This window comes from Oncorhynchus nerka, linkage group LG20, assembly GCF_034236695.1.
Source record: "Oncorhynchus nerka isolate Pitt River linkage group LG20, Oner_Uvic_2.0, whole genome shotgun sequence".
Taxonomy (NCBI): Eukaryota; Metazoa; Chordata; class Actinopteri; order Salmoniformes; family Salmonidae; genus Oncorhynchus; species Oncorhynchus nerka.
In genome coordinates, this window is record NC_088415.1 from 6,727,291 (window position 1) to 6,738,636 (window position 11,346).

The window sequence follows — 11,346 nt, forward strand, 5'->3', positions numbered from 1 at the left end:
TTCATTCAAAATACGTTATTCATTTTTTTTTTTTTTTTGTCGTGTTTCTACTGGTCACCTGTTGCTTTGGAAACCTGCAAATGCATAACCGTCCCCTAAAACAAACCAAGAAAGAAAAAAAAACCCACAAATGAATACATTTTGACAAGGAAAATGTAATAAATTTCCTCATAAGAAAGAGTATTACCTCGTAAAACAAGTTTTAGCATTTCGCTGTCGCAGTAATCCCACCGTGAATTGAACAGATGAGGAAGTCTTGAGGGGGGAAAAAATACAAAATATTTAAGGGATAGGATTCAGTGGCGAGGGAAACCCTGTTAAACGTGAACTTATCATGCACAGGACACGTTGTTTATTATTGACTTACCTTTGTACTGTCGTTTCCTCTTTGGTGATGAAGCTAGAGAGTAAACCACAGTAAAAAAATAATTAGACAGCATTTAATTAACTGGTAGAATAATTCTATTCAAACTACTTATACTTCAAAAACGTAGAAACATCTCCCCGTCTTCTGGGCTCTTCATTTCTAGCCATCTTAATGTTGTTGGTTTTTTTGTGTGTTTTTTTTTTTTACACTATAATTACTTACCAAGAAGATCATCAAAGAGTCCTTTACACCAGTTCCAGTTTTGCATGGGTTTGCTCATGCATGTCATATAACCTACCGCAAAGAGACAGAAACCTTGCTGATTCCAAGAGACAACTTAAATGTGTGAAAATATATGCATCATAATTTACAAGTGATGAAGTGACACAACTATCAACAATAGTAATATTTGAAAACTTCTAACTATTATCACAGTGTAGACTTCAATAAATACGCAGAGTGGACAAAACATTAGGAACACTGTCCTAATATTGAGTTGCACCCCCCTTTTGTCCTCAGAACAGACTCCATTTGTCAGGGGCATGGACTCTACAAGCAGGGCCAGGTTAATGCATCACCTTACCGGGGCTGAAGCCCCCTGGCCCCAGGCCCGTGGGGGCAAGGGGTTTTCAAAAGCAGTCCACAGGGATACTGGCCCATGTTGACTCAAATTGACTAGAGCTCAGCGTTCAACACCATAGTGCTCACAAAGCTCAAAACTCAAACTGGTGCGGCTGGCAACTACTACCATACCCTGGTCAAAGGAACTGAAATATTTTTGTCTTGCCAATTCACCCTCTGAATGGCAACACATACACAATCCATGTCTCAATTGACTCGAGGCTTTAAAAATCCTTCTTTAAACCTGTCTCTTCCCCTTCATCTACACTGATTGAAGTGGATTTAACAATAAGGGATCATAGCTTTCACCTGGTCAGTCTGTGTCATGGAAAGAGCAGGTGTTCCTAATGTTTTGTACACTCAGTGTAGACTTAAAATAATACGGTCATTACAAAGAATGTCATTTTACTTACGTAACATATTGTCTTTCATCTCTCTCTCTGCCCTTTTTTCTGTTGGAAAAAAAAAGAGTATGAATTGGTGGGAGAATTGGTGGAGTACACAGTCGTTTTACAATCAGACAGAAACTAATCTATATGTTTAAAAAAAAAAAAAAACTTTATTTAACTAGGCAAGTCAATTAAGAACAAATTCTTATTTTCAAAGACGGCCTAGGAACAGTGGGTTAACTGCTTGTTCAGGGGCAGAACGACAGATTTGTCTGACAAGATTTGTACCTTGTCAGCTCGGGGATTTGAACATGAAACCTTTCGGTTACTAGTCCAACGCTCTAACCACTAGGCCACCCTGCCGCCTCTACGCTCTAACCACTAGGCCACCCTGCCGCCTCTACGCTCTAACCACTAGGCCACCCTTAAATTCAATGGAAGATCCAACCAATCCAAGGGAATCTACAGCGCCTTCAGAATGTATTCACACTGTCACGCCCTGACCTTTAGTTTTCTTTATTATTTTGGTTAGGTCAGGGTGTGACGAGGGTGGTTGGTTTAGTTTTTTGTATTGTCTAGGTGTTTTTTTAGCCCTGTCTAGGGTTTTTGTATATCTATGGGGGTTTTAGTATGTCTTGGCATATGTAGGTCTATGGTGGCCTGAATTGGTTCCCAATCAGAGACAGCTGTTTATCGTTGTCTCTGATTGGGGATCATATTTAGGTTGCCATTTTCCATTTTTGGTTTTGTGGGTTATTGTCTATGTGTAGTTGCATGTCAGCACTCGTGTTTATAGCGTCACATTCGTTTGGTTATTGTGTTAGTTTGTTTAGTGTTCTTCGTGTAAATAAAGAATGTATTCATAGCACGCTGCTGCGCCTTGGTCTCCTCGTTATGACGAATACCCCTCGGCTTTTCCCACATTTTAATATGTTACAGCCTGAATTTAAAATGAATTCAATTGAGATGTCGTGTCACTGGCCTACTACACACATCACATTATGTCAAAGTGGAATGATTTCAATATTATTTTTGTGATTTAAATTTTTTTTTTTTACAAATTCATTCAATATTTTAAGCTGTGATATCTTGAGTCAATAAGTATTCAATCCCTTTGTTATGGCCTACATAAGTTCAGGAGTAAAAATTTGCTTAACAAGTCACAAGTTACATGAACTCAATAATATTAATGGTGTTTAGCATGATTTTTGAATGACTACCTCATCTCTGTACCCCACAAATACAATTATCTACTGTATAAAGACCCTCAGTCGAGCATGAGAATTTCAAACACAGATTCAACCACAAAGACCAGGGAGGTTTTCCAGTGCCTCTTAAAGAAAGGAAACTATTGGTAGATAGGTATAGAAAAAAGCTGACAATGAATATCCGTTTGAGCATGGTGAAGTTATTAATTACACTTTGATGGTGTATCAATACACCCAGTCACTACAAAGATACAGGCAGTCACTACAAACATACAGGCGTCCTTCCTAACTCAGTTGCCAGAGAGGAAGGAAACCACTCAGGATTTCACCATGACGCCAATGGTGATTTTAAAACAGTTACAAAGTTTAATGGCTGTAATGGGAGAAAACTGAGGATGGATCAACAACATTGTAGTTACTCCATAACACTAACCTAATTGACAGAGTGAAAAGAAGGAAGCCTGTACAGAATAAAAATATTCCTTAGCATGCATTCCGTTTGCAACAAGGCACTAAAGTAATACTGCAGAAACTGTGGCAAAGCAATTCACTTTTTGTCCTGAATACAAAGTGTTATGTTTGGGTCAAATCCAATACAACACATTACTGAGTACCACTCTCCATATTTTCAAGCATAGTGGTAGCTGCATCATGTTATGGGTATGCTTGTAATCATTAAGCACAGGCAAAATCTTAGAGGAAAACCTGATTCAGTCTGCTTTCCACCAGACACTGGGAGATTAATTCACCTTTGAGCAGGATAATAACCTAAAACACTGGAGTTGCTTACCAAGAATACAGTGAATGTTCCTGAGTGGCCGAGTTACAGTTTTTGACTTAAATCTACTTGAAAATCTATGGCAGAGACCTGAAAAGGGTTGTCTATAAATGATCAACAACAAATTTGACAAAGCTTGAAGAATTTTGAAAAGAATAATGGGCAACTGTTTCACAATCCAGGTGTGGAAAGCTCTTAGAGACTTAATAACCAGGAAGACTGGTTATTTCACTACGGGTTATTTCATTACGGGTTATTTCATTACGGGTTATTTCACTACGGGTTATTTCACTACGGGTTATTTCATTACAGGTTATTTCATTTCACACTAATGATGGGAAAGAAGGTGGAGGCATAGCTAGAGTTGTTATTTTCCAGGCAAAAGCACACACACTCATGATAGTTTATTTATTCACTACCACACGGTGAAGTTTTGATTAGAATTATCGCTGAGTAACGCATCATATTTAACATGACGAATACAGATTAATCTGTAACAAAATGTGGAATAAGTCAAGGGGTATGATTACTTTCTGAAGGCACTGTACATGAACATTTCGTATGTGTACATTTATGTAAACATTTTTAAATACAATTGTGTAATGATATAAATTATATGATATCTGCCTTACTCAGTTCCTTGATGAAGTTGACATCTAGCTGACCATAGCAGCTTACCATTCCTTTCAAAGTATGGTAGAGCCAACAGCTCACAGCAACTGAAAATATGGAATGTATAGCAATCAGATTTAACTGATATGAAAATTATAGAATATCGTGTTGTCTAAGTACTTACAGAATATATTGCTGTCCAAGTACTTATAGAAGACCTTGTTGTCTAAGTACTTATATAATACCTTGTTTTCAAAGTACTTATAGAATACTTTGTCTAAGTACCCCCAGAATAACTTGTCTAAGTACCCCCAGAATACCTTGTTATCTAAGTACTTATAGAATACCCTGTTGTCTAAGTACTCATAGAATACCTTGTTATCGAAGTACCTGCAGAATGCCTTGTTATCTAAGTACTTATATAATACCTTGTTGTCTAAGTATTTATAGAATAGCTTGTTGTCTAAGTACTTATAGAATAGCTTGTTGTCTATGTACTTATAGAATACCTTGTTGTCTAAGTACTCATAGAATACCTTGTTGTCTAAGTACTTATAGAATACCTTGTTGTCTAAGTACTCATAAAATACCTTGTTGTCTATGTACTTATAGTACTTATTGAATACCTTGTTTTCTAGGTACTTATAGAATAGCTTGTTGTCTCAGGACTGATAGAATACCTTGTTGTCTAGGTACTAATTTTCAAATTTCTCTTCAGCAACTTGATAAATAGCAGGTGGATTGGACTTCAGAACTGTAGGGATGAATCAACACCACACCACTCTAGGAGGTAAAACTTAAAATGTGAAATATGTCTGACCTGGATCATCAAAGATCAATGCAAACAACGGGGTAATGAACGGCTGTGCCTTATCAATGAGTCTGCCCATAAAACAACCTGCAAGAGAAAGACTGACTTAAATCAATGATCACCTCGGCGAATATAGAGTACAAAAACACACTTAACAACAGATACAGTATATGTATACAAACAGACCATCACTTAAAAACAGATACAGTATATATATATATATACAGTGGGGCAAAAAAGTATTTAGTCAGCCACAATTGTGCAAGTTCTCCCACTTAAAAAGATGAGAGAGGCCTGTAATTTTCATCATAGGTACACTTCAACTATGACAGACAAAATCAGGGAAAAAAATCCAGAAAATCACATTGTAGGATTTTTAATGAATTTATTTGCAAATTATGGTGAAAAATAAGTATTTGGTCAATAACAAGAGTTTATCTCAATACTTTGTTATATACCCTTTGTTGGCAATGACAGAGGTCAAACGTTTTCTGTAAGTCTTCACAAGGTTTTCACACACTGTTGCTGGTATTTTGGCCCATTCCTCCATGCAGATCTCCTCGAGTAGTGATGTTTTGGAGCTGTTGCTGGGCAACACGGACTTTCAACTCCCTCCAAAGATATTCAAGTGGCTAAGCCACTCCAGGACCTTGAAATGCTTCTTACGAAGCCACTCCTTCGTTGCCCGGGCGGTGTGTTTGGGATCATTGTCATGCTGAAAGACCCAGCCACGTTTCATCTTCAATGCCCTTGCTGATGGAAGGAGGTTTTCACTCAAAATCTCACGATACATGGCCCCATTCATTCTTTCCTTTACACAGATCAGTCGTCCTGGTCCCTTTGCAGAAAAACAGCCCCAAAACATGATGTTTCCACCCCCATGCTTCACAGTAGGTATGGTGTTCTTTGGATGCAACTCAGCATTCTTTGTCCTCCAAACACGACGAGTTGAGTTTTTACCAAAAAGTTCTATTTTGGTTTCATCTGACCATATGACATTCTCCCAATCTTCTTCTGGATCATCCAAATGCTCTCTAGCAAACTTCAGACGGGCCTGGACATGTACTGGCTTAAGCAGGGGGACACGTCTGACACTGCAGGATTTGAGTCCCTGGCGGCGTAGTGTGTTACTGATGGTAGGCTTTGTTACTTTGGTCCCAGCTCTCTGCAGGTCATTCACTAGGTCCCCCCGTGTGGTTCTGGGATTTTTGCTCACCGTTCTTGTGATCATTTTGACCCCACGGGGTGAGATCTTGCGTGGAGCCCCAGATCGAGGGAGATTATCAGTGGTCTTGTATGTCTTCCATTTCCTAATAATTGCTCCCACAGTTGATTTCTTCAAACCAAGCTGCTTACCTATTGCAGATTCAGTCTTCCCAGCCTGGTGCAGGTCTACAATTTTGTTTCTGGTGTCCTTTGACAGCTCTTTGGTCTTGGCCATAGTGGAGTTTGGAGTGTGACTGTTTGAGTTTGTGGACAAGTGTCTTTTATACTGATAACAAGTTCAAACAGGTGCCATTAATACAGGTAACGAGTGGAGGACAGAGGAGCCTCTTAAAGAAGAAGTTACAGGTTGTGAGAGCCAGAAATCTTGCTTGTTTGTAGGTGACCAAATACTTATTTTCCACCATCATTTGCAAATAAATTCATTAAAAATCCTACAATGTGATTTTCTGGATATTTTTTCTCGTGTTGTCTGTCACAGTTGAAGTGTACCTATGGTGAAAATTACAGGCCTCTCTCATATTTTTAAGTGGGAGAACTTGCACAATTGGTGGCTGACTAAATACTTTTTTGCCCCACTGTATATATATATATATATATACACACAAATACCATTACATAACAACAGATACAGCTGATATATATACAGACCATCACATAAGGTACAGACACTCAGTCACACAGTTTATTCACCATCAAAATATTGTACTGACTGCTGAACATTGCCTCACCTCCGACTTCGGAGTCTGTCGTCTCGAGCCAGCATTCAAGATAAGCATCTGTCATTTCAGCCATGAAAAGCTCTATGTTGACACAAACAGAGAACTCATTCAATGAAAGAAATTCACGTCCCCTTATAGTTTAGAATCATTTCTGTCCCTGTCTTAAAAGACCCATTGTCATTAGAATGAAAAAATGTTGATACATACCGGCATTTGGTTCGACAATTGAGGCAACTTTTGGATTTTGTGCCACTAGAAAACAGAGTTCTCATAGTTAGAGGAGGGAATCATTACACTCTAATAACATTAAACTGTAATGAATCATTTCACTGTAATAATACTAAACTGTAATGAATCATTTCACTGTAATAATACTAAACTGTAATGAATCATTTCACTGTAATAATACTAAACTGTAATGAATCATTTCACTGTAATAATACTAAACTGTAATGAATCATTTCACTGTAATAATACTAAACTGTAATTAATCATTTCACTGTAATAATACTAAACTGTAATGAATCATCACACTGTAATAATACTAAACTGTAATGAATCATTTCACTGTAATAATACTAAACTGTAATGAATCATTTCACTGTAATAATATTAAACTGTAATGAATCATCACACTGTAATAATACTAAACTGTAATGAATCATTTCACTGTAATAATACTAAACTGTAATGAATCATTTCACTGTAATAATACTAAACTGTAATGAATCATTTCACTGTAATAATATTAAACTGTAATGAATCATTTCACTGTAATAATACTAAACTGTAATGAATCATTTCACTGTAATAATACTAAACTGTAATGAATCATTTCACTGTAATAATACTAAACTGTAATGAATCATTTCACTGTAATAATACTAAACTGTAATGAATCATTTCACTGTAATAATACTAAACTGTAATGAATCATTTCACTGTAATAATACTAAATCTGTAATGAATCATTTCAAACTGTAATGTAATAATATTAAACTGTAATGAATCATTTCACTGTAATAATACTAAACTGTAATGAATCATTTCACTGTAATAATACTAAACTGTAATTAATCATTTCACTGTAATAATACTAAACTGTAATGAATCATTTCACTGTAATAATATTAAACTGTAATGAATCATTTCACTGTAATAATACTAAACTGTAATGAATCATTTCACTGTAATAATACTAAACTGTAATGAATCATTTCACTGTAATAATACTAAACTGTAATGAATCATTTCACTGTAATAATACTAAACTGTAATGAATCATTTCACTGTAATAATACTAAACTGTAATGAATCATTTCACTGTAATAATACTAAACTGTAATGAACTGAACTCACATAACAGGGGTAGATACTGTTGGAAGAACTGATCTACACAGCGGTTGGTGATTTTCCTACATTTGTGGACAACACAACCTGCAACAGAAAAACAGGTTGGTTAGCAGTAATAATGATTGAAAAAAAAGATCTTAAAGACATCAGTTTTGATTTTTAGGGAGAAAAAAAATATATAAATATAAAATAAAATAAATATAGTAATATTATATCGTTGTTTTGATAATGCATGATGAAAAGACTTTGAGGCTGACGTATATACTTTAGGATATATATAAATCTAATCCATGATGTATAAATGTATTATAACCAAGACATCTGACATTTTGTCCTCCTCACCTTTGAGCTGTTCTGTGGGGGCCTGTCCATGTGTGTCCACACAGGCATTGATACTCCTGGCACATGTCATTTTCATACAGCCTGAAATATATATGTGTATATAAATATATATATATATATATATCAACAGGTTGATGACAACACAATTGAATTAAACTAGCATATGCTTTAGTGTACACGGGGAATAAAATGAATAGCCTGGTCCCACATTAGAAACAGACTGGCACTCATCCAATAAGGATACTGTTGTTTACCGGTTATATCAGAATGGAGTACGGGCAACTCTATTACTCCACAGTCACCTGGAAGCCCAGCTAGAGAAGGAAGGAAATAGTGAGTTTGTTATATGTGTAACATGGTAATAACATTCATGATAATTTTCTCTTTAACTTTTGAGTGACAGTAAGAGAGATTTAGTGCTGTTTGAGATGGCAAAGTAACACTGTTCAAAACCTCAACCACATACCAGTTAATGTTTCTCCATGTTTACTATAATTCAGATACAATAGATAAAGCCGTTATGCCCAATGTTACATTGTAATCACTGTAATAGCCTTATTCACAATACTATTAAAGTAAAAGGAGAATTACCACAGAGTAAAAGTGGAATTTCCACAGAGTAAACGGAGAATTACCACAGAGTAAAAGTGGAATTTCCACAGAGTAAAAGGAGAATTACCACAGAGTAAAAGGAGAATTACCACAGAGTAAAAGGAGAATTACCACCTAGTAAAAGTGGAATTTCCACAGAGTAAAAGTGGAATTTCCACAGAGTAAAAGGAGAATTACCACAGAGTAAAAGGAGAATGATCGTCAGAGTCTCTCTCTGCATGTTTTCACTCAAGTCTGCTCTCAACCTGTTCACATTTAACAGAAATAAATAGATGATTATTAAATATGAGAATATCTCCAAAAAACCTCGATAAAATGCAGAGACATTTTAAGAAACGAATACCTGATTCAACCTCTAAAAAAGTCAGTGTGGTGCATGGAAAGCTGATAACGCATATGAGACTTTTGGTTTCGGTTATGAACTTACGAATGCGAATGCTGTGGTCATTTGACTAGCTGTATAATATTTTTTACAACCCGTTATCTACAATTGACTCATATCAGTCAGATGAATTGGTGGGATGACAAAGCTCTTTCAGTGATTGGTGGGGGACTGTCTGTATCAAAGGAGCATCAAGAATGTTTGTTCTGCTAAGATATTTTTCATCCATCAATATGGCTACCCTTACCTACAGTAAATCAAATCCAATCAAATTTATTTATATAGCCCTTCGTACATCAGCTGATATCTCAAAGTGCTGTACAGAAACCCAGCCTAAAACCCCAAACAGCAAGCAATGCAGGTGTAGAAGCAGTACCTGCACACGGGTCATTACTTTCTATCAAAGATGGGCTACTTTCCTGTGCAATGGTTCGTCCCACTGAGGTATACTAAACATTAGGAACACCTCCCCCCTTTCGCCCTGAGAACAGCCTCAATTCATAAGGGCATGGGCTCTACAAGGTGTTCAAATCAAATCGTATTGGTCACATACACATATTTATCAGATGTTATTGCGGGTGTAACGAAATGGGTTGTAAGCGTTCCACAGGGATGCTGGCCCATGTTGACCCCAATGCTTGTGTGGGTGTCCTTTGGGTGGTGGACCATTCTTGATACACACAGGAAACCATTGAGTGTAAAAAAAACACCAAAAAAACAGCAATGTTGCAGTTATTGACACAAACCGGTACCTACTACCATACCCTGTTCAAAGGCACTGAAATAGTTGATCTTGCCCATTCACCCTCTGAATGGCTCACATACACAATCCAGGTCTCAGTTGTCTCAATGCTTAAAACCCCTTCTTTAACCCGTCTCCTCCCCTTCATCTCTACACTAAGGGATCGTAGCGTTCACCTGAATTCACCTGGTCTGTCTGTGTCATTGGAAGAGCAGGTGTTCTTAATGTTTTGTTTACTCAGTGTTGCCCTGTAGCTTCATCCTCGACATACAGTATGAAATGGATACGTTGTAGCAGAGTAGCTAGTGGTGAATGAGTGACCTCTGTCTGTGTCATTGGAAGAGCAGGTGTTCTTAATGTTTTGTTTACTCAGTGTTGCCCTGTAGCTTCATCCTCGACATACAGTATGAAATGGATACATTGTAGCAGAGTAGCTAGTGGTGAATGAGTGACCTCTGTCTGTGGGATGGAAGGATGGTCACACTTTAAAAAAAACATTTTTGTGGGACGGTCATTGGGTGTATTCATTACGCTTTATGCAACAGAAAACAATTACAGTTTCAGAACCAAACGGAAGTAAACGGGGAGGGACCTACATGGATTTGTCCAATAGAAAATCTTGTTTTTTCATTGGGAAACATTTCCATTTGGCAACAGACGAAACGTTTCGCTACATAATCGGTGTAATGAATAGACCCATCGTCACAAGCCAGAGGAAAACATTCAGTTCAATTCAAAATGGGCTTTTATTGGCATGGAAAACATATGTTTACATTTGCCAAAGCAAAAATAAATAGATTAATAAAGAAAAGTGAAATAAACAATCTGAAATGAACAGTAAACACTCACAAAAGCTTAAAAGGAATAGAGTAATTCAAATGTCATATCATGGCTATGTAGTTTTTAAACAATGTGATAATAATATAAGCACTAAAGGGGATGTGTATTAACATAAATATGGGTTGTATTTACAGTGGTGTTTGTTCTTCACCGGTTGCCCTTGTGGCAACAGGTCACAAAATCTTGCTGCTGTGATGACACACTGTGGTATTTGACCTAATATATATGGGAGTTGATCAAAATTCGATTTGTTTTCAAATTCTTTGTGTGTCTGTGTAATCTGAGGGAAATATGTGTCTTTAATACAGTCGTATATTTGGCAGGTTAGGAAGTGCAGATCAGT

The 11,346-nt window shown here is 36.8% G+C and overlaps 1 protein-coding gene across 1 annotated transcript; it reads right to left on the reverse strand.

The window, feature by feature from the left end:
• LOC115126764 (uncharacterized) lies at window positions 1-9,454 on the reverse strand. The gene is made up of 14 exons (XM_029656406.2): window positions 9,383-9,454; window positions 9,217-9,284; window positions 8,682-8,741; window positions 8,428-8,508; window positions 8,092-8,169; window positions 6,940-6,984; window positions 6,742-6,813; window positions 4,796-4,873; window positions 3,996-4,082; window positions 1,402-1,440; window positions 590-661; window positions 368-400; window positions 188-255; window positions 1-95 (listed from the first exon to the last, which is right to left on the reverse strand). The coding sequence occupies exons 2-13, from the start codon at window positions 9,257-9,259 to the stop codon at window positions 203-205; spliced, it is 741 nt and encodes a 246-aa protein (XP_029512266.1). The 5' UTR covers window positions 9,260-9,284; window positions 9,383-9,454; the 3' UTR covers window positions 1-95; window positions 188-202.
• Between the last annotated feature and the right edge of the window lie 1,892 nt (window positions 9,455-11,346).

Coding starts and splice junctions, on each gene's coding strand:
- LOC115126764 (XM_029656406.2), bottom strand. CDS start 9,259: ATGCAGAGAGAGACTCTGACGATCATTCTCCTTTTACTCTGTG. Junction 8,170..8,427: donor CCCCACAGAACAGCTCAAAG/GTGAGGAGGACA, acceptor TTTCTGTTGCAG/GTTGTGTTGTCCACAAATGT. Junction 6,814..6,939: donor AATTGTCGAACCAAATGCCG/GTATGTATCAAC, acceptor GTGTCAACATAG/AGCTTTTCATGGCTGAAATG.